Source organism: Balaenoptera borealis, assembly GCF_965194805.1.
Source record: "Balaenoptera borealis genome assembly, chromosome: 2".
Classification (NCBI taxonomy): Eukaryota; Metazoa; Chordata; class Mammalia; order Artiodactyla; family Balaenopteridae; genus Balaenoptera; species Balaenoptera borealis.
In genome coordinates, this window is record NC_138867.1 from 125,239,715 (window position 1) to 125,263,977 (window position 24,263).

Below are 24,263 nucleotides of genomic sequence, written 5' to 3' on the forward strand. Positions count from 1 at the left end.
TTCCGGAAGAGTGTGTCTGGACCTGAGGCGGAGTTGCCGTTCCTCACCATCCTTAGCCCTCTCCCATCAAGGACCGCTTGTAGGACAACCCCTAAGGCTGAAAAACAGCCAGCTAGTGGCTTTTCTTGAAATTGCTCTTTTCCAAGCATGTGTCAGGTCAAAAGAAACAGGCAAATCAAACATAGAAGATGCACGGCCAGCTAGTCAGACTAGGAACATTGAAACCTGCTGTGCTTAGTTGATAAGGGAATTGCCAGAATGTTTACAAGGCACACACACATGCACACAGAAACTCCCCCCTCATGTGTGCATATCATGCTAGGTTAGAGGGCAGCAGAGGAGGTGCCTTAAAGGACCAGGAACTGGGGAACTGTTCATACAAGACTCAGCTCACCCTCGCCTTAAGGTATCAACTTAGGACCCCACAAACCACATTTCCAGCAAGCACTGAAATTCAGCTGCGATCTTCCTGTCCTGCATGCCAAGTACAGACCGAGCAAATCAATCCGACAACCAACGCTCCACAGTCATACAGTAATAAGCTCACTCTATTTTGCTAATTGCTTTCTTGGGCATACACCAAGTTATTAAAAGGACAGTGACAAAACGGAGAGCTTGGATAAATGTATGTGGCAGCATCTACAGCAATTTTTTTTCCCCTTTAACATTAGTTCCAGTTACTTGTTTGCATGTGAAGGAGAACAAGGGAAATTGGCAAAATACTTCTAAATTATTTTCTACTCAGTTGTATCAGTTCTGAGATCACCTTTGCAATATTATCCTGCTCTTCAGAAAATACTTTCCTTGTAGAAGACAGACTGATTTTAGAAGCAGATCTAAGTCTGTGAGATACAAGCTTTTGCCGGGCACGACAGTCATCTAGTAGCTACAGAAGGCAGTATCAGCAGAGCCTGTGGGAAGTCAGACACCAGCCCACTTTTTCCCACCCACCCAGATGCTCTCCCTCTCTGGTCTGTACCTTCTGTGTGGCAGCTGGAAGAGAGGATGGTATTCGGAGGTCTGAAGATGTAAGGCAGGTAACGAGAGAAGCATTTCATCTTCCAAAGAAAAAGGAAAAAGAAAAAAAATCTAAATAAAAAACCAGTCTCCTGAATCCATAAGGATTCTCTCGGCCTTTAAAGCTGGCTACATCACCCACATGTTTATGGAGGCTCTCTCCCAGTGCTGCAAAGCTGGGGAGCCCAAGGAATAACTGGAGATGGGTCCCATTTTGCCATCAGCGCCAGGAAGCACTGCCTTACATTTCTGCATGCAGCTCAAACTCAGAAGCCCCCAAGCAATCCGGGATATAGCCTCTTCATTGGCTGCAGCTCCTCCGAGCAGGATTTGCTGAGTAAGTCAGTCTTGCCTGTAAACACACGCTGAAATGCCCTGCCTGAAACCTCTCCCTTTTCCCGTGTGGTCAGTTTCTTTTAGCAATAGAAATCCAGCAGGATATGGGAGTCGTGAGGATAAGTGACCATCTCTTATTTAGCTGAAAGATCAGATGAAACAAAGACAGCATAGTGTTCCGCCCTGGAGAGAGATGGCTGTTAAAAGGAGCCACCCGTAATGCCATGGGTCTCAGGAATATTAAAGTACAGTGCAATGAAATGGGTCTCTGTCCTTGCTTAATCTAGATTGAGTTCTATTTTTTTTAATATGAAACCCAAACAATAGGACCATTTATCACTTAGGTGAAGCCAAAAGCTGGGTTGAGTAGTCGGTGACAGAGGGCTAACACAGACAGATCCTGTGCTCCACTACGGCTGTTTTTTCCTGCCAGCACTCACACCGAGGCAATAACTTGGTTCTGAGTTATTTGCTGTACAAATTTAAAGCCACGGCACAAGAATAGAGGCTAAACCCAAGTGAAATGGCCCTTCACCAAGCCGTGCACCCTGATGGCATATGACAATATGTAACGAGTAAGTTGATGCAAGGATTATACAACTTTACCAAAACTCTCACTGAGATCGCAAATGAGAGGGCAGGGGAGAGAGGGAGAGAGGGAGAGAGGGAGAGAGGGAGAGAGGGAGAGAGGGAGAGAGGGAGAGAGAGAGAGAGAGAGAGAGGGAGGGAGAGAGAGAGAATGAGAATATTAAAGGAAAGGACCAATTGCCAAATATAAACAATTTGGATTGGGGAATTGGTTTGGTTATGACCCAGGAAATAGTAATAACTTCAGAAACCTTACCACTGGAAGGTAAGCACAAGGCACCAGTTGGGGATTTATAAGTTCTGTCAAAGACACCAGTGAATATGATAAAGAGAAATAGATGAATGTTTTTGTGCTGCATTCAGAGGCACAAGGAAATGATTTAAATGGTCCTCAAAGGAAAACCAGTATTCCCCTGAGTGAAATTTTTTAAAATAAGATTTAATATAAAAGTGTGCCTTGAAATCTGATAGAATAATTTTTGAGCCTTTATGGGCTCTCCTCTTTACAAAACTACTTAACTTAGCATTGGAGAAATGTGTTGGTCTGCCCACAAGAGCAAAGACTTAGAGCCATAAGTAATTATAGTGTCAGTGCAGGCCAGGATGTAAATCCACTCTTCCACCAACATGCTCTCTCCTTGATTTTTGGATCATTGCAACATGATGACAAACTACTGGTGGGGACAGGACATTTTAGCCCTTTGATAGTCATACAACCCTTCACTTCCTTAGACCCAGAGACCTGGCAAGGTTGGGCCATCCCAAGTAAGTTGCTGTTTAAACAATGCGTAAAAGGTCTGTATTGGTTGTGTGAATAATCTCAAAATCACAACAGAAGAGCAAATCCAGAGGCGTCTTCCTGAGAGATACAGAACTTCTAATCCCTGATCAGTAATGAGTCAAAATGGAAGGAGTGTGGGCTTTGGGGTCAAGCTGACAGAGCGTGAATCCCAGTGCGTTCACTCATTGGTTGGGTAGATATAAACACAACTTTAACACCTGTGAGACTTAGTTTCTGCATCTATAAAATGGGAACAAGGTTTTCCTCTTGTATTCTTGAATGAAGGGAGATAAGCATACGATGCGCCTGGTACATTGTAGACACTTGGTAAACTGTCACTGCCAATGCTGTTCTTACTGTTGTTGTTAGCCTTCTCTGAGCTTCTATGGCCACATACCAACCTCAGAGTAGTGAAAGAGTGGGTGTGGTTAAGAGGGTGGTGCTGCCATTAGACAGCTAGTGTTGAAGCCTACCTTTGATATTGACTTACTGTGTGATCTTGGGCAACTGACTCAACATCTCTAAGCCTCATTACAGATCTAATAAGGATAATAATAGAATCTTACATGATATCATGAGGGCAAAATAGGATGGCTTATATGAAAGGTTAAACACAGTGCCATTAAAATGCCTGATTTAGTGCCAGGCCTATGGACCCTATCTACCCATCTGCAGAATGGGCAAGGGACAGGAAGGACAAATTGGAAATCTCCTTGGACAGGTGATTCCCATGCAGGTGGTTTGTTCTGCACTATTTGAACTGTTCAACGTGCTTTCACATCTTTTTTTTCTCTTTGATTCTGAACAATCCCATTTTACGGAAGAGAAAACTGGCTGAGAGGATATAATAATTTATCCAAAGACAAACAGCCCCCTGAGGAAATCTAGTGTTTTTACACCAGAATCACTTGATGAGCTTGTAAAGAATGCAGATTTCACAGCCCTCAAGCCTATTGATTCAGACTCTCTGGGGATAGACAAGGAATCTGAGTATTTAACAATCCACATGATTCTTTAAAGTTTGAGAACCTCTGGAGTAAGGTATTTCATTTCATGCTTTGGCTTGAAGGGTCAGGGTAACAAAGTTTTTTAAACACCCTTCTTGTAAATCATTTGTCTCACCACTTTTGTCCAACAATTAGTTGCTACCTTAAGTTATATCAGGCATTAGACTGAGCGATGGGGATACAGGATATAAGATACCATCCCTGCTCTAATGCAGTGTATTATTACAAGGACTAATAAACTATTATAATACAGCATTAAAGGGGTGACAGCAGGAAGAGGTCCTGAAAAGATTCTTTGGGATTACAGAGTCCCAAAAGGTCAATGTTAAAGATCCATGCTTTTACTCAGGGTCATTCAGGATCACCCAGGGTCACTCAGCATCACCTAGGGCTACCTAAGGTCATTCCGGAATCACCCAGGGTCACCCAGAATCACTAAGGATCACCCAGTGCCACCCAGGGTCACCTAGAGTCACCCCAGATCACCTAGGGCCACCCAGGGTCACCCAAGGCCACCCAAGATCACCCGGTGTCAGGCAGTTTTGGTCAACCTGCTACATTCGCCTTTACATTCTAAGTGTCTGGTCCACTGGTAAAGGACGGATTGGCCTCCATCTCTGAGGTTTTGTCCAAGTGTGTGGTCTGCAATCCAGTAAGAGCAATAATAATAATAATGGTATTTATAATAATAATATAATATTATTATTATATATAATATAATATAATATAATATATATAATAATATATAATAATAATTATAATATAATATAATATAATATAATATAATATAATATAATAATATAATAATATAATAATAATATATAATAATAATAATATATATATATTATATATAATATATATATATAATAAATATATATATATATAATATATATATATAATAATAATATAATAATAATAATATAATATAATATAATAAATAATAAATATAAATATATAAATAATATATATATATATTATATATATATATATATAAATATATATATATAAATAAATATAAATATAATAATATAATAATAATAATGGTAATAATAATATGGTATTTGCCCAGTTAAAAAAAAAAGGATCCATGCTTTTGCATTAGGTATTAATTACAAAAAGTTCCTATTAAAAGGCATTTATCTTACTGAAGGCCTAGCAAATAAAGAGTTAGCAGTCATTTACTCCTTAAGTGGAACTAGACTCTGATATGCCTAATGTCATCACAGATACGAGCAGGGCTACCAGGAGAGGATGGAATCTTTCTCAGGAGAGGGGAGGCTCCAAGGCAATGGCAGAGGTGCCTGGAGGGAGGGCCCAAGAGCAGAAAGAGAAAGGGAAGTGAGAAGCCTCGGAGGAGGGAAAGATAAAGGTGACCCATTTTAGGTGCCATGCGAGAAGGGCCTGGAGTCCGGCCCAGAGACAAGAAACACCCCAGATGACTTCCACATGCCAGGTTCCAACATCAAATGGCAAAAAAAAAAAAAAAAAAAGTAATTAATTGGGAGATTGTTGAGTGCTGCACTATGGACCAGGCTGTTCCAAGCTTTCTTTAGACTGACCTCTTGGGAGATCAGAAGCAATCACTTTTGTCCTGCAAAGTCCCAGCCGGAGCCCTTGCCTTGGGGCCAATGAACTTGGGGCCTCCCAGCAGCCCATTCCCATTGGTCCCATTTATGTTGCCTTCTCTCACTGAAGCCCAATTCTTATGGGAAAGTTACCCTGATCATTCTGTTTTAACATGTTTTTACAACCTTCTTTGGGGAAATATCATCATCACAGTCTTTCATTTTGCTAAGAAGTAAACTAAATTCCAGGGAGGAAAAACTAGATTGTTTAAGATCAGTCAGGCTGAGACTGCCCAGGTTTTTACTCTCAGGTCAAAACAGAGCAAATTCCTATTCATTCTTCAAATCTTAAACAGAATGTCACATCATCAGAGAGAGGTTTCTTAATGCCTCAGACAGGGTCAAATCCATCTGCTACAGACTCTCAAATACCATCCTCCCCTTTTAAAACACTCATTTATTATTGATCATATTTGTTGAGCATCTATGTATGCCAGGGTGCTAAGGAGTCAATAGTAAACAAGACAGATAAAATACCTGCCCTCTTCTTCGGGTATAATTATCGCTCCTAACATACAGGGCTGTGATGAGGATTAAATAAGGTAACTTATGAAAGTGATTAGAATTCTACATGGCACAAAGTAAATGCTATTCAATTACTTTGATCACTGCTATAAAGTGCCTATCTCCCTTGCCAGGCTGTAAGTGGGAGGAGGGTAGGACTTTGACTTTTCTCTGCTGAATCCTGAGTGTGAGGCTCGCTGCCTGACACATAATAGGAATTCAATAAATATGTGCTGGACTGAATTGAGCTGAACTGAACAAGGGGAATTCTGACATAATTGCCATCAATTTCCCCACACTCTCCAGTCAGTGTGTGAAACTCACAATTTGGTACTTTCTGATCTGCAAGGAAGAGGAACCTCTTTTTGTTAGTTCATTCATCCATTGATACAAGATAATATTTTTAGCAGCTTTTAAACTCTAGGCACCCTTCTAGATGTTGGCGATACAGCAGTAAATAATATATTAAGGTTTAGCTCACTGAGTTTACATTTTAGAAGAAGGAGATAGACAATAAACAAGTAAATATTATATCAACAAGGTTATTTCAGATGATGAAAAAAAGAATAGTGATCCAGCAATTCCACTTCTAGGTACTTATCCAAAGAAAATGAAACCACTAACTCAAAAAGACACATGCACCCCCATGTTCACTGCTGCATTATTTACCATAGCCAAGATGTGGAAACAACCTAAGTGTCCACCAATGGATGAATGGATAAAGAAGATATGTTTTTTGTGTGTGTGTGTGTGTATGTATACACACACACACACACAAATATACAATGGAATATTATTCATCCATAAAAAGAAGGAAATCTTGTCATTTGTGACTACATGCATGGAACTTGATGGCATTATGCTAAGTGAACTAAATCAGACAGAAAAAGATAAATACCATATGATCTCACTTATATGTGTAATCTAAAACAAACCAGCAAAAAAATTCCACCCCAAGCTCACAGATACAGAGAACAGATTGGTGATTGTCAGAGGTAGGGTGTGGGAGGCAGGCAAAATGGGTGAAAGTGGTCAAAAGCACAAACGTCCAGTTATAAAATAAACAAGTCATGAAGATGTAATGTAAAGTATGGTGACTATAGTTAATAATACTGTATTGCGTATTTGAAAGTCACTAAGAGAGTAGATCTTAAAAGTTCTCATCATAAGAAAAAAATATTGTAATGATATATGGTGACAGATAACTAGACTTATTTAGGTGATCATTTCACAATATTTACAAATATAGTATCATCATAATGCACACCTGAACCTATGTCAATTATACCTTAATTTTAAAAACAGTAGACTGAAGAAAATAAAATAGGGGATGTGGTAGAGTGGCTGCTTTGCCTGGATGGTCGCAGAAGGCTTCCCTGAGGAGGTGCCGTTTCAGCTGAGGGCTGAAAGACAAGGTGCTGGACAAGAAAGGGTTTTGATCCTCTCCTCCACTCTCTGCAGCCTACAATTTACCTTCAGAGAAATTTTCTCTTCCAACTTAATGACTGAAATATTTGATTATTTTAAACTAATAAAATCAACTAAAATCAATTAAAAATACAATATGTGCACCAAAAAAAAATAAAGTAATAAATTGTTTAGTGTTTGATTCACTGCATTACTATAAGTTCGGTGGGGGCAAAGGGTGCACTGTCTTGATCACTGTGGCATCCCCCAGACCTGGCTGAGAAGTCAGTGGAGACTTGATCCACATTTCTGGTTGGCAGACTGGACCGGCTGCTGAGTCAGCTGTCTTGGCATGAGACTAAAGCAAGTGAGAGGTAGGCAGCCACAGATAAGACTAAAGAGGATTCTGAAGATGGAGGAGAGGCTCAATTTAGAGCAGATGCTACCATGCAGCAAAGAAAGAAACAATAGTCATTTACAACAGAATATTTTGGCTCTCATTGAAAAGACTATAGAATGAAAAGCATAATAAAGCCAAGCACATTTCCCACCAAATTTTTTATGCTAATTCTCTAAGTACCTACAAAAAGTAGACAAATAACTTCTCCTAATTTATTGAGACGTCGGAGCAAGTAGCCTATAGATAAATAGATAGATAGATAGATAGACAGACAGATAGATAGATAGATAGATAGATGGATGATAGATTCTAAACCATAGAAATATGATCTGATTTTAATAGATGATGATAAGAATCATAATTACAACCACCACCAAATCTGAGTTCTTACTAGGTCCAGCCACTCTGCTGACCACTATACCTAGAAGAGCTCATTTAATCCTCTTAAAAATTATAATAAAGTAAATGTTATTATTTTATCTGTTTATACATGAGGAAATTTGTGTAGAGATATTAAGTAACTTGCCAAGTGTAAGCAGGTAGAGGAGCTAAGATTCCAGTGCAGACTTTTCACTCCTACTCCCACGCTGTGTAGATGCTGTGCTGCTTCCTGGGCTCTGTGATCTCGACATTCTCTCCTGTGTAGTCTAGTGTAAGACAGAATACCTAGAATGAGACTAAACTTCTTTGTCTACTTATTTGGAACTTGTGAAAATTTGATCAGGGCTGGTCAAGTTTACTTCTGACCTATTTGAAAGAAAGGGTTTGCTAATGACTAGCATAATCATGTGGGAGAAATCTAACCAAATCCATGCACCTACCCATCAATGACCCCAGAGAGTCAATATGCATTGAAGGTTTACTATTTCTAAAACACAAAGCCAAAGGCTGTGGGAGTGGGGGGATGGATAAGACACAAAGTGTAAAGGTGAGTAGGGAGGTAAGAAATAAAGAAATAAATGAAAAATATAAATATCAATATATTAAAAATTACAGAAGGTCCATAAGAGAGTAAGAGATAAGTAAGTACACAGTAGGAAACTCTCACATCTAACTGGGACATGGGATCAGATTCCAAGAAGACTTCCTGGAGGTGGTGGCATTTGAGGTAGGATTTGAAGGACAGGGAGAATTTGAATCTGTAGAGATGTGAGTGGTAAGAACATTCTGATAGGAAGTAATAATTAGAGCAATAGTTTGAAGGTAGGGAACCTCAAGAATTATATGGGGGAATAGTGAGTACTTCTGTTTATTAGTCAGTCTATGGTAAGATGTTTCTTAATTCTACTTTATGAATATGAAAATAATATTACATTAAAATTTTTTATAGTTATTCACAACTCAAATTCACTCTTTCCCCTATTTACTCCAAATTCATGGAATTATAAAACGTGTTTTAAATATATAAAGCAGATTCCAACTTCTATGTTTGGGCTATGCACTAATTGGCTTTCATTCGGAAAGAGTGGACTTCAACCTCCCTTTATCCAAGCTGGATAAAGAACAACCCAATTATTCAGTCCGTGTTATGTCTCAAAGCCTTTGTAAGAAGAAAGTATTCCAATGTAAATCCAGAATGTGCTTCCAATTCCTCAAAAGGAATTGCCTTGTCTGCTTTTCTCCTGCACAGCTCTGGGTTGTAATTAAACCATGAACAGTATGAAAAGGGATCAATATGCTAAGGTAATAACAATATATTTCTTCTGGATTTCTCTGACTACGATATCCCCTCCAGCCCTATTCCCCAATACTAGGCAGCACTATTTCCTTTTGGACAGATGAGAATATTGGAGGATTTTAAGGCAACCCAGCACATGAATCCAGGTGGTGAGATCTTAGTTTTCTGACCCTTAGGCCACCCTTTAGAGATACAAGAAAAGGTATTGGAGTGATCAGGTTTAATGCCTTCTCTGGAAAACACTTTTAACCCAAGTTTTTCCTTGATTCTGAGAGGTCATAATAGTAAATCTTTCAGGAGGCAGCCGGGGAGAGAACGTTCTACCTGTTGCTCTTGAGGTACAGAGCAAGACTTGCTCCTTCAGCCAAGACTTCCCCGGAGAGTCCGCACTGCACACACAGCCTGTGAGGAGTTCTGTTTGGTCTGCAGAGTATTTTATGTTTTAATTCAAACTTCATGCCTTTAAATGGTCTGTGCACTCACCAGTCTCTCTGCATCTGGAGAGATTTACACACTTATGTTCCCCTCTGTTTCTGTCTATGAACTTTGCTTTCCAGCAGGGGTCCTCAGCTTCAGCACTATTGACATTCGGGGCTGGATGATTTGCTGGTGGTGGCAGAGAGGCTGGGGTGGGGGGACTGAAGGACGGGGGAGGAGGTCTATGCTGTGCATCGTAGGAGCTCTGGCATCATCCCTGGCCTCTACCTACTACGTGCCAGTATCAAGCCCTCCCTGCCTCAGTCGTGACAATAAAAATAAATGAAAAAAAAATGTCTAGACATTGCTGAATATCCCCTGGAGGGCAAAATCCTATCCCACTCCCCATCCCCACAGTGAGAATCACTACTTTACAGCAATTTGTCTTCAGAGACCAGGGCTGGGGTAATGGCCACATTAATTGTACATCAGGCAGCCTCATGTGGGCAAGTAACACGCTGAGAGGAGAACTGAGCTCTAACTGTACTTCTTCCTGTCTTGGAGTCCTCACCTCACTCTCCCACAGATCTGGTATATAAATCCAATGAAACAATATTCGTAAAAGTGTTTTGACAATTTGAAAATATAATGTTGCCGCCATTTGGTCTAACTTGGGTCTTTAGGCAGCCACTCGTACTGGCACATTGAAAACTGGCAGCTCTATTCTGTGATAAATTATTTAAGTCTGAAGGAATCCCATCCACCAATTTTATTGACAGGGCATTGAACTAGTAATAAGAAACATCACTCTTGCCACTAAGATGAATTTTCTTAGAGTCTTCTGTCTTCTTGGGCTTTGCTGATTGGAAAGCTGGTGGTCATTCATTCATGCATGCATTTATTCAATAATATTTGTTCAGTAGCATGATGTGCCAGGCCCTGTGCTGGGCGTTAGGGCTGCTTATACAACTTGTAGTTGTAGTAGACACATTATATATGGCCCTGCCTTCGTGGAGATTGTGATCTAGCAGAGGAAACATGCAAGGAGCAAGGAAATCATAATGCATTTGGCAAGTGCTATGATAGATAACATCCAGGACCTCTTGGAAGGGCCATCAAGCTGAGAGTTCAGGGTTAGAGAAGGCTTACTAGGAAAAGTGAAACCAAGGCTGAGATCTGAATGATGAATAGGGGTGTGCCAGGGAAAGAGGGGGTGAACAATATTTGTGGCAAAGAGGACAGCACATGTGTAGTGCTGGAGGTGAGGGACTACGGCATGAGAGGGAAAAGGGAGCACAGGGGACATGAAGGAAAACAGAGAGTGAGGCTGGAAGTATCCTAAGAGCAAAGGAGCCCCCTGAAGGATTTAGGGAGGCAAGTGACATGTGTGTACGAGAAATACGACTGCAGGTACAGGGTGAAGAACAGGCTGGAGGTGGTCAAGACAAGAAGGAGGATGGAGAAAACCAAGAAGGCTGCTTCAATATCCAGAGAAGGGAAGATGGTGCCCAAACTAGGAGAGTGGCAATGGTGTTGGAGAGGTCAAGGGATTCTAGAGATTATATCTGAGATATTCAGGAGGAAGAATGATATAGGACTTAGACTACATGAGCAGGTGTGTTGAGGGAAATTAGGAATGCAGAGTCAAGGATGACTCTGAGGTGTGTGGGTGGGCTTTTGGAGGACGTGGGTGGAGTTGACTAAGGCCATTGCTGTTCCTTACAAAAAAATGAAAGAATGTTTATGGGGCTGCTGCTGAGTGCAGATCCCTGAGCTAAATACTAACAAGCATTATCTCATTTAAGCCTTGCAACATCCCTATGATATAGGATCTATTATTTTTAGTACGTGCTTGAGGACACACAGCTGGTAATGACAAAGCCAATATTCCGACTCAGCTTCCTGATTCCAGCACCCGGTCTCTGAAGCACCACAGGTCAACATTATTAATTCACTTGAGTGTTCACGTCTAGGTTTAAATCATAGGTCTTCTGGTTACTAACAAGTTGAGAGGGATCACTGCGTCATTTAAACTCTCTGAATCTCAGTTTCTTCAGCCAAAATCTGGGTATTGGAATACCTCCTTCACAGAGTTGGTATAATGATTAAATTAGTCCTAATACTGAGAGAGCAAACATTTATTGATGCTGACTATATTCCATGCTGTGTTATAAATACTTTATATTACCTAATTTCATCCTCACAAGGGCCCTTGAAGTGGCTTCAATTATTTTCTCTATGTTACAGACGAGGAAACAGAGGCACAGATAGATTAAATGCATACTCAGAGTCACATAACTGGAATGCAAACGTGGGTGTGCATTTCTGGAGCCTGTGCTCTTCGCTGCTGTGTCAGGCTGCCTCTTCTAAGAAGTCAGATCTTAGAAAGTACCTGACAGATGAAAAGCCTAGTGTCTGGAATATTGTACCTGCTCAGTGGTGGCTACAAATTTTATTCAACTTTTCTATAAGTGCCAGGCACTGTATTAGGCAAACAAGTTAGACATGGTCCCTGTCTCAATGCCTTCATTGGACTTCTGGAAAGTCATTTCCAGTCATGAATCTTTTCCCATTGTCAGGCCCCTGCTGCCCATGTGAATTTGGGACAGGTGGATGTTCTATGTGGAATGCTTCAGGGGAGTCTGAGGGAGCTGGGTTTCATCAGGAGCCAAATTCAGAGTGCCGAGCTGCATGCTGATGTGATTAACCTGAGTGTTGCCCAAAAGACCCCACAGAGGCCCTGGAGGGGCTGCTGACTTCCTTTCTCACATCTTTGTGCACATTTGTGCAAGCAAGGAGCAAGTATTTCAGCATCTAGGTGAAAGAAAAAAACTGGCTTACAAAGGAGTCAGAAAAATCTAACAGATGTTTGGGGGCCAGATGTGAGGGACCACGGATTCATGGTATTTTTTAACTGGAAAGGAGATCAGAGAGCTAATCTAACTCCATAATGTGACAGGGGAACCTGAGTGGTGGAGACATTCAGGGGTAACATGGAGATGGAAACTTGTAGCTTTGCTTGTGTTTTGGTTTCTTTCTGTGCCCCAGCTCCTCCATTTATACAATTCCACTTCCCTTCAAACTCCAATATGCTATGAATTGAAGTGTTCCAATCACAGTTACCTATTTGCTGACTGACATCACGTGGAGAAATAATACTTTGATCACGAGTAACAAGTGTTAATTAATTGCTCATGTTTGTTGATGATGTAGAGGCAGTTAGTTACCTATAATTTCTTTTCAATTGTTTTGGCATCATGTAGGTAGAAACTGAGTCTAGAATCTTCCATAGACGTTTATTGTTCTTCCCAAAGATGAGACTTGTCTTTGCACCTGTGTGTAAGTAATCCGCTTAGTAAACACATGGGACTGATGGACACTTTAAATTCATTTTGAAAAAAAAAATGTATCAAACTTACCAAATATTAAACATTAAAGAGAAATAATTATCTGGGTGGTGGGATGACAGGTTATTTTTATTTTCTTGTAATCTGTGCTCTTTCATTAGCATAATAGCTAACATTTACTTAGCAAGTACTCGGTGTCAGGTTCTGTGCTGCCTGTGGTTGATTTGATTTAATGCTCACAACAAGCCTATAAAGGAAAGACTACTTTCTCCCTCATTTTACAGAGGAGGAAAGTAAAGTTCAGTCAAAAAAGGTTATGTAACTTATTTAAAGGGACACAGAAAGTGGGGTCACTTGGATTCAAACCCAGACTATCTACTCTGGTAAGTTCGTTCTTGCCAATGCCCTCAAGTTTCTATTAGGGATACAAAGATGATCATTTTATGTGAAAAGAAACGCAAGTATTTAAAAAATAATACCTGTGGGGCTTTTTTTTTTTTTTTTTTTTTTTTTTTTTTTTTGCACGGGGGAGATAAAGTTTGTGAATTATTTTTTCAGTTTTAGTTTCATGAATTGGTTTAAACTGCTATTAAATAACAATATTTTGTAAGGACAGCTTTCTTTAGCAAGCTGTAAATTACTTATTAGAACAGTCTCTCTCAGATACATCTGATGAGAAGCTGCAGTTTGCATCCATCATAGACTAATAAAGAGCAAGAATGTAAATTCTGATGCATGTGTGAATGGGAAGATGTGGAAAATTACCATAGGTTTTCCTCAGAAAATAGGTACTTAGTATCAATATCTGGAAATCATTACCTCTTGCTTGAGTATCGTTTGTATACACCTGTCTGCTTTGAAATTACCTGATATACTTGATGAATGGTGTGGAGGAGGCATACACCAAGAACTGACTTGTGCCATAATATAGGGAAAGGTTGTTTTAAATCATGATCAGAAGAATCACTCCTGAAACAATAGGTACAGTGATTCTTTAAAAAAAGAGCTGTCAAAAGTATGGAAATGCCACGTATGGTAAAGAGTAAAATTTTTAAAAACAGGTTCCCCCATTCCCCAAACTGAAAGGGGACACTGAAAGGACACTGTCAGTTCTATGGGCTCCCAAATTGAAGTGATCTCAACAATGCCTTGAAAATCAATTTCCAGGCACTGACTAAAACTAAAATTTTACTAGTTCCTATTGTGGTCCTGGGCAAGGATACCACAGTGAGCTCCAGACCACAGGTAATGTTTTACTGGGAGAAGTGAGTATGAAGACCTCTGGGTTGAAAGCAAAAACAAAACAAACGGCACACGACAAAAATGTCTGAGTTTAGAGATGAGGTTTAACTTTCTCAATACAGCTCTAAGGGAAGGTTATGTTTCTGAAGCTCTCCATTGGGGTGAAATGCCCTAGGCTTTTGTTGGAGGGTCAAATTACCAGTCCTCCATTTTATTACTAGTTCTTAAAACTTCAGGGTACTCCCATGCTTAAAGTCCTCTAATGACTATAATACCCAGAATAAGACCCAAATTACTTGCCATGGCTTGCAAGGACTCACCTGAAGCTGCTGCTGCTTCCCTCTGCGACCTCATCCTTCTCCCACTCACCACTCCAGTCATCCTGCTCTTCCTCTGGTCATGCTAAGTTTGCTTCTGCCTCAGGGCCTTTGCACTTACTATTCCCTGGGTCCAAACAGTATTCCAACAAGTCTTTTGAACCTGGCTTCTACTCATTACTCAGGTCTCACCTCTTTAAAAAAGCCTTTACAGAACAACACTCTAATGCAACATTCCCCATCACCTCGTGCAGCCACAACCCCAATATCACATTTTATATGCTTTATGGCTTGTCACCATCTGAAATATCTTGTGTTTTTGAAAGTTTGCTTTTTTAGTTGCCTTTTTCACCCATTAGAATGATAGCTCCGTAACACAAAAGACCTTGGCTATTTCAAGTACCGCTATATTTTCAACACCTAGTACCCAGTATTTACCAAATAAGTAGATGAGTGTAATTCAACATTCTTACCCCTAATCATACTATTATAAAGGTACCTATATTCTTCTTTTTTTTTCTTTTTTAAAAAAAAGCTTTACCTAGGACTTCCCTAGTGGCGCAGTGGTTAAGAATCCGCCTGCCAATGCAGGGGACACAGGTTTGAGTCCTGGTCCGTTAAGAGCCCACATGCGGCAGAGCAACTAAGCCCATGTGCCACAACTACTAAGCCTGCGCTCTAGAGCCCGTGAGCCACAACTGCTGAGCCCGCATTGCCAGAACTACTGAAGCCCATGAGCCTAGAGCCCGTGCTCCGCAACGAGAAGCCACCACGATAAGAAGCCCGCGCACCACAACAAAGAGTAGCCCCCGCTCGCCATAACTAGAGAAAGCCCACGTGCAGCAACAAAGACCCAACGCAGCCAAAAATAAATAAATAAATTTATTAAAAAAAAAAAAAGCTCTACTTAATAAATTAAAAATTAACACTGGAAGAGGCTGCCATGGCGGCCAGGGGGGAGGTGCTCACCTTGCAGGCTGAAGTTGCCCAGCGTGAGGAGGAGCTGAGTTCCCTGAAGCAGAGGCTGGCGGCGGCTCTTCTGGCCGAGCAGGAGTCAGAGCGGTCGGTCCCGGTGTCTCCCCTGCCGCCGAAGGCCGCCCTGTCCCGAGCTGAGGTTCTGCGCTACAGCCGGCCGCTCGTGCTGCCTGAGCTGGGCGTGCAGGGACAGCTGCGCCTGGCGACCGCGTCCGTGCTGGTCGTGGGCTGCGGGGGCTCGGCCGCCCACTGGCGCAGTACCCGGCAGCGGCCGGCGTCGGCCGCCAGGGCCGTGTGGACTACGTCGTGGTAGAAGCGAGCAACCTGGCCCGCCAGGTGCTGCACGGTGAGGCCCTGGCCGGCCACGCCAAGGTCTTTTCGGCCGCCGCTACGCTGCGCCGTCTCAGTTCGGCGGTGGAGTGCGTGCCCTACGCCCAGGCGCTTACGCCAGCCACGGCGCTAGACCTGGTCCGCCGCTGTGACGTGGGGGCTGATTGCTCCGACAACGCACCCACTCGCTACCTGGTTAACGACGCCTGCGTGCTAACCGGCCGGCCCCCCCTGTTCGCCAGCGCCCTGCGCTTCGAGGGCCAACTCACAGTCTACCACTGTGGCGGTGGGCCTTGCTATCGCTGCGTGTTTCCGCAACCACTGCTGGTGGAGACGGCGACCAGATGCGCGGATGGCCGGGTGCTTGGTGTGGTTACCGGGGTCCTGGGCTGCCTGCAGGTGCTGGAAGTGTTGAAGATCGCTGCAGGTCTGGGTCCCTCTTACAGTGGCAGCCTGTTGCTCTTTGATGCCCTCGGAGGTCATTTCCGCTGTATTCGGCTGCGGAGGCGCAGGCCTGACTGTGCAGCTTGCGGGGAGCGGCCCACTGTGACTGATCTGCGGGACTACGAAAGCTTCTGTGGCTCCTCGGCCACCGATAACTGCCGTTCCCTACAGTTGCTGAGCCCGGAGGAGCGAATTTCTGTTGTCGACTATAAGTGGCTTGTGGATTCCGGGTCACCCCACCTGTTGCTGGACGTCAGGCCTCCAGTGGAGGTGGGCCTGTGCTGGTTGCCTCACGCCCTACAAATCCCTTTAAAACATTTGGAACGGAGGGATGCGGAGAGCCTGAAACTCTTGGGAGAAGCAATCCGGGAAGGGAAGCAGGGCACACAGGAAGGGGCATCTCTCCCCATTTATGTGATCTGCAAACTGGGCAATGACTCCCAGAAAGCCGTGAAGATCCTGCAATCCTGGACAGACTTAGACTCTTTAACAGTTCGGGATGTTGTGGGAGGCCTGGGCTGCCAAAATCGATGGAACGTTTCCTCAATACTGAGCTGGCTGGTAGAGTCTGACCAGTGAAAGATGTGGGTTGTCATGTTACCTAAAGTTTTTTTGCCTTTATGAATGTATTTGCATTTTTTTCAGTAGTGTACGGAAGAGCCTGGGATTCTCCAATATCTGCGGATAGGTGGACTTCTTTTTATAAGGAGCTTTTTAATTGTAACTTATTGGGTGATGTAGCAATTAAGGGGTTATAACACTGTTCCTCTGAACTGTCTGGTGTTGGCAGCACTTGGATGGTGTGTTGAACAGGCGGGATAGAATGTAAGTGACAGGACTTTGTGTTTTGAACTGCAGGTCATTTGTGTGTCCTGCCTTTTTTTTTTTTTTCTTTTTTTTATTAAATCTCCCAATTAAAAAGCTCTTTAAAGTTGTCCATTTTATTGCTTGGAAAGGTGCAATATACTTACTGAATCAAAGGATCATGAGAGATTACTACAAGCAACTCCATGCCAATAATATGGACAACCTGGAAGAAATGGACAAATTCTTAGAAATGCACAACCTTCCAAGACTGAACCAGGAAGAAATAGAAAATATGAACAGTCCAATCACAAGCACTGAAATTGAAACTGTGATTAAAAATCTTCCAACAAACAAAAGTCCAGGACCAGATGGCATCACAGGCGAATTCTATCAAACATTTAGAGAGGAGCTAACACCTATCCTTCTCAAACTCTTCCAAAATATAGCAGAGGGAGGAACACTCCCAAACTCATTCTACGAGGCCACCATCACCCTGATACCAAAACCAGACAAAGATGTCACAAAGAAAGAAAACTACAGGCCAATATCACTGATGAACATAGATGCAAAAATCCTCAACAAAATACTAGCAAACAGAATCCAACAGCACATTAAAAGAATCATACACCATGATCAAGTGGGGTTTATCCCAGGAATGCAAGGATTCTTCAATATACGCAAATCAATCAATGTGATACACCATATTAACAAATTAAAGGAGAAAAACCATATGATCATCTCAATCGATGCAGAGAAAGCTTTCAACAAAATTCAACACCCATTTATGATAAAAACCCTGCAGAAAGTAGGCATAGAGGGAACTTTCCTCAACATAATAAAGGCCATATATGGCAAACCCAGAGCCAACATCATCCTCAATGGTGAAAAACTGAAACCATTTCTACTAAGATCAGGAACAAGACAAGGTTGCCCACTCTCACCACTATTATTCAACATAGTTTTGGAAGTTTTAGCCACAGCAATCAGAGAAGAAAAAGAAATAAAAGGAATCCAAATTGGAAAAGAAGAAGTAAAGCTGTCACTGTTTGCAGATGACATGATACTATACATAGAGAATCCTAAAGATGCTACCAGAAAACTCCTAGAGCTAATCAATGAATTTGGTAAAATAGCAGGATACAAAATTAATGCACAGAAATCTCTAGCATTCCTATACACTAATGACGAAAAATCTGAAAGTGAAATTAAGAAAACCCTCTCATTTACCATTGCAACAAAAAGAATAAAATATCTAGGAATAAACCTACCTAGGGAGACAAAAGACCTGTATGCAGAAAATTATAAGACACTGATGAAAGAAATTAAAGATGATACCAATAGATGGCGAGATATACCATGTTCTTGGATTGGAAGAATAAACATTGTGAAAATGACTCTACTACCCAAAGCAATCTACAGATTCAATGCAATCCCTATCAAACTACCACTGGCATTTTTCACAGAACTAGAACAAAAAATTTCACAGTTTGTATGGAAACGCAAAAGACCCCGAATAGCCAAAGCAATCTTGAGAAAGAAAAACGGAGCTGGAGGACTCAGGCTCCCTGATTTCAGACTATACTACAAAGCTACAGTAATCAAGACAGTATGGTACTGGCACAAAAACAGAAATACAGATCAATGGAACAGGATAGAAAGCCCAGAGATAAACCCACTCACATATGGTCACCTTTTCTTTGATAAAGAAGGCAAGAATATACAGTGGAGAAAAGACAGCCTCTTCAATAAGTGGTGCTGGGAAAACTGGACAGGTACATGTAAAAGAATGAAATTAGAACACTCCCTGACACCATGCACAAAAATAAACTCAAAATGGATTAAAGACCTAAATGTAAGGCCAGACACTGTCAAACTCTTAGAGGAAAACATAGGCAGAACACTCTATGACATAAATCACAGCAAGATCCTTTTTGACCCACCTCCTAGAGAAATGGAAATTAAAACACAAATAAACAAATGGGACCTAATGAAACTTAAAACCTCTTACACAGCAAAGGAAACCATAAACAAGACCAAAAGACAACCCTCAGAATGGGAGAAAATATTTGCAAATGAAGCAACTGACAAAGGATTAATCTCCAAAATTTACAAGCAGCTCATGCAGCTCAATATCAAAAAAACAAACAACCCAGTCCAAAACTGGGCAGAAGAACTAAACAGACATTTCTCCAAAGAAGATATACAGATTGCCAACAAACACATGAAAGAATGCTCAACATCACTAATCATTAGAGAAATGCAAATCAAAACTACAATGAGATATCATCTCACACTGGTCAGAATGGCTATCATCAAAAAATCTACAAACAGTGAGGTGGATGGAGTTAGAGTCTGTCATATAGAGTGAAGTAAGTCAGAAAGAGAAAAACAAATACTGTATGCTAACACATATATATGGAATCTAAGAAAAAAAAAAAAGTTCATGAAAAACCTAGGGGCAAGACGGGAATAAAGACACAGACCTACTAGAGAGTGGACTTGAGGACACAGGGAGGGGGAAGGGTAAGCTGGGACGAAGTGAGAGAGTGGCATGGACATATATACACTACCAAACGTAAAATAGATAGCTAGTGGGAAGCAGCCGCATAGCACAGGGAGATCAGCTCGGTGCTTTGTGACCACCTAGAGGGGTGGGATGGGGAGGGTGGGAGGGAGGGAGACGCAAGAGGGAAGAGATATGGGGATATATGTATACGTATAACTGATTCACTTTGTTATAAAGCAGAAACTAACACACCATTGTAAAGCAATTATACTCCAATAAAGATGTTAAAAAAATAAAATAAAACAAAAATAAAAATAAAAAGTAAACACTGAAGAAAAATCCTTCCTTGAAACCTTGGGCCCCAAACCAGGTGTCACTCTACAGTGTCTGTGTGCTTAGTTATTTATTCTTGGCTTTTAAATTACATTAACGAGTAACATAGGCAATAAGTGGGATGATGCTGAGCCTGCTTCATCAGTAACATAAGAAGAAAACAAAAGGCAAGTTATCCTCTCATACGTCCAGACAGCAGCTTTAAGGAAGTCAGCCAAGGGAAACTTGGCATTTGGATTTACTGGAGCCAAATGTTCTACAAAGAACTAGCCAGGGCTTCCCTGGTGGCGCAGTGGTTGAGAATCTGCCTGCCAGTGCAGGGGACACGGGTTCGAGCCCTGGTCTGGGAAGATCCCACATGCTGCGGAGCAGCTGGGCCCGTGAGCCACAACTACTGAGCCTGCGCGTCTGGAGCCTGTGCTCCGCAACAAGAGAGGCCGCGATAGTGAGAGGCCCGCGCACTGTGATGAAGAGTGGCCCCCACTTGCCGCAACTAGAGAAAGCCCTCACACAGAAACGAAGACCCAACACAGCCATAAATAAACCATAAATAAATAAATAAATAAAATTAAAAAAAAAAAAAAGAACTAGCCAGTGAACCTCCACCCTTTGCCCAGTGGTAGCATTAGAATTGGTCTGCCTCTGCTTCCTGTAGTTGACACTGTTGTTGGACTACCTGGAATGGCTGCCCATTCCTTGCTGGAAAGCCCAGATTTCATTGTGGCATCCTCTACTCGGAGATGACCATCCTGTACCAAGCTTAGATGCAAGCCTGATCTGTGTAAAGCAGCTAGGCTGATCCCACTTTCCTTGTCCAGGTCGGTTTAAAAGTGGGTATATGACTCAGACTGAGGCCAAGGGGACAACATAAGAAATCATTAGGGACATCTGGAAGAAAAAACATTGTCAAGAAAAACCCCCACAACCATGTCTTTTTCACTGGATATTGTTGTGTCTCTCTGAGTGTGACACCCTGAATGGCTGCAGTTGTCTTGGGACAAAGCTGACATTCCAAGGATAGCAAGGCAGGGAGATGAAGAGAATCTGAGTCCTCCATGCTGTACTTCAGCCAGGGAATTAGTCAGCTCTGGGGGGCTCCCTGCCTCAGGACTTGTGTGAAACTAGGTAATGGCAGTAACTACTTAACTGGGTTCTTTGCTTCTGACCTTGGCCCCTTACTGTTCATTATTGACCTGCTGTTAAAAAGAGCATTTTATGAGCAGTGGCTGTCTACCTCATTCAGGCAGAAGTTCAGGTCTTTGTAACGGTCTCTAAGGCCCCTGCTTGCATCTGCCTGTCATCATCTCTCTTGTCTCCACCTCTCACAACTTCTCTCTTTGCTCACTCAACTTCAGCCCCACTAGCCTCATGTCTAGTCCTTGAACATACCAGATAAGCTCTTGCCTCAGGGCATTTGCACTGACCATTACCTCTATCTGGAACTCTCCTTCCCAGATATCCATATGACTGGTTCTCTCACCTTCTTCATATCATTGCTAAAATGTTATCTCTTGCACGACATCCTATTTAAAAGAGAACACGCACACCTCTAGACCTTCTGTTGCTTTACTTTCCTCAATTGCACTTATAACCTTATATGTTATATTCCACTTATTTATCTTATGTATTGTCTATCCCCTGCGCTACTGAATCTCCAAAGCCTAGAATACCTAGCACACAGTGGGTACTTAGCAGATATTTGCGGAAATAAGGAAGAGGTGATAACTCTTTTGCTGTTCCATATGTTAGATGAATTTTCCTGTTGCAACTAGAAGCATCTTGAGTAAAGGATTTCGCTTGGGCTGCCATGTGACCAATGCCCTGCATTTCCAAGACAGTCAACCATGTTTCAAATTCACAGTCAGTGCTTCTAGAACAGAGTGCTGCCCACCCCAAAGCCATCTTCAATCTATATTGTGTAGAGGAAGATGAGCAGAAGAGAAATCGCTGGTGTAGGATTCACGAGTTTGCTTTCTGGTCCCTGTGAGACCATGGGCAATTTAAAATTTATCTCTATTCGCCTTAATCTCTTCATCTCTGTGAGGAATAATCTATCTACTATCAGTAATATCTATACTCTCTCTTTTCTACCTGTAACATGAGATTATAAAACCTACTCTAGTTATCTCCCATGGGGGTTATAAGAAATAAATGACCCATATATATTAAAAGCAGAAAAGTGCTTTGTTGTATTTATGATGGATCGTTTTAAAATGAGTTAGTTTATTCTCCTGTAAACATTCATTATTTTTGTATTAATGGTAATCATAATTTTGTTTGCTTTGTTGACATTTAGTATCTGCTGAAGGCTCTATTCATTCAGTAAGTCTTCACTGAGCCCCTTCTTGGTGTCAGGCTGTTTTCCAGGGGTGTGCTATCACACAGACTCTGATTTCAGACAGGTGTGTTACTGCGGTAGGTTATTGAACTTCCTGAGCCTCAATTTCCTCCCCTGTAAAATGAGGTTGCCTCGCATCTTGTTGTGGCAAAAATTAAATGAGATAATATATTGAAAGTTATTATTACAGAATCTGGCCCGGTGAAGTCTGATTAAATAGAATTATCATTATTATTACTCTACCATGGCCAAGTACTGTGTACTTCTTTCCAAGATCTTATTAAGAAAGCTTCAGGGGGAGGGGAGGAAGGAATAGACTGGGAGTTTGGGATTAACAGGTGCAAACTATTATATATAGAATGGATAAACAACAAGGTTCTATTGTATAGCATGGAGAACTCTATTCAATATCCTGTGATAAACCAAAATGGAAAAGAATATGAAAAAGAATATATATGTGTGTGTGTATATATATATATATATATGAATCACTTTGCTGTACAGCAGAAATTAATACAACATTGTAAATCAACTATACTTGAATAAAATAAATTAAAAAAAAAGAAAGCCTCTCAAGATAGCCCAGGGAAGATGAGTAATTTGCCTAATGGAATAGTTAAACCCTAAATAAAACTTGGGTCTATGTGTCTAAAGAGCCTGGCTAATTCCTATTCCTTCGCTTGGCCTCAGATTGGCTGCCATTTACTGTAGAGACTCTTCCCTGCACCTGCTGCCAGCCCACTGTGGGTTGAGTTAGGGGGCTTACTGTTTTCCTAGCATTTTCCACACTCACCCTGGATTGCAATTGACAACCACTTGTTGATATCCCTCCGGAGAGTGTAAACTAAACTGCTCACGGGAGGGGAGCAATGGTGTCTTGTTCCCCCAGCTGGTGCCTGGCACAGAGTAGGTGCTCCATAAATATTTGCTGAGGAAACACATTTAAAGTGACTGGTATTAGGGCAGGGGTGAAATGGACAGCCGTGGAGCTTTTTCTCCTTCTTGGCTTGGAAATGTTTAATTACCTAATGCTTACAGAGGCACAGGATGTTTGAACTCAGTGCTGTGCAGAGTATCTGCTTCCCTTCCGCTACAGAGCCGTGCAAGCTTCCTGCAAGTCCACTTCTCACCAAGGCGCCTTCAGAGCATGGCCAGCCCGCAGCTCTCTAGCATCAAGGCATCCTCAATCACAGCTGAGAAAAATGCTTTCATCTCGTGGCAACTTGTTCATAATCAGACCAATTTTGCTTCTAGCGGATTGGAGCCCGGTACAAAGTACAGTTGCGTAGGAAATCCCTTTGTAGCTGGCTGGATGCAGAGAGAAGATTCCGGGCTTCCTTTTGATGCACAGAGGAGAGACTTTTACTCCCTTCAGTGTCTGGGGCAGAGAACTGGGCTGCACAGTAACTTCGTAGTTATTGGCATTCTGATTTCCTTTAAAAAGCACTCAAAATACGCTCAGATGTCCTATCTGCTCTGCTCTCACAATAGCTCCCTGATGTCAGGAAAGAACAAACAGAATTTCTCAGTGTGTCTCTTGGATCAACCTATGTTAGAATTATTTGGGATGCCTGTGAAATTTGCAAGCTCTTTGACGCCATCCCAGACCTCCTGAATCAGAATCGCTAAGGGTAGGACCTGGGAATATGCATTTTAAACCCTCCTCAGGTGATTCATATGCACAATAAGGTTCGAAAAATCATTTGGTGACCTAAGGTCACTAACTGGGTAACCCAGCCTAAAGTTAGAGATAACCTGACTTCAGGTTAGAGCTTGATTAATAACCCTACGTTGGTGGCTTGAGATTGTTGATCCAGAAAGCTTCTGTCCAAAAACAAGAGTTCTTCTTCCCAAAAGGGGAGGT

General features: G+C 41.8%; 1 protein-coding gene and 1 pseudogene across 7 annotated transcripts in view; one reads left to right on the forward strand and one right to left on the reverse strand.

Moving 5' to 3' along the window:
• PPP2R2B (protein phosphatase 2 regulatory subunit Bbeta) overlaps positions 1 to 24,263 on the reverse strand; it is a 686,949-nt gene that overhangs the window by 436,309 nt on the left and 226,377 nt on the right. The window contains exon 1 of one of the 6 annotated variants that reach the window (XM_082382724.1): positions 980 to 1,716. The exons of 4 other annotated variants lie outside the window; for them this stretch is intronic. In XM_082382724.1, coding sequence (XP_082238850.1) covers positions 980 to 1,053 — 74 coding nt within the window. In that variant the 5' untranslated portion in view covers positions 1,054 to 1,716. Of the gene's footprint in view, positions 1 to 979; positions 1,717 to 24,263 lie in introns of those variants that run through there. One more of the 6 variants, XM_082382727.1, reaches the window with a different exon arrangement.
• LOC309623473 (adenylyltransferase and sulfurtransferase MOCS3 pseudogene) lies at positions 15,388 to 17,385 on the forward strand (annotated as a pseudogene). Its single transcript has one exon. The product of its transcript is annotated as an adenylyltransferase and sulfurtransferase MOCS3 pseudogene (transcript).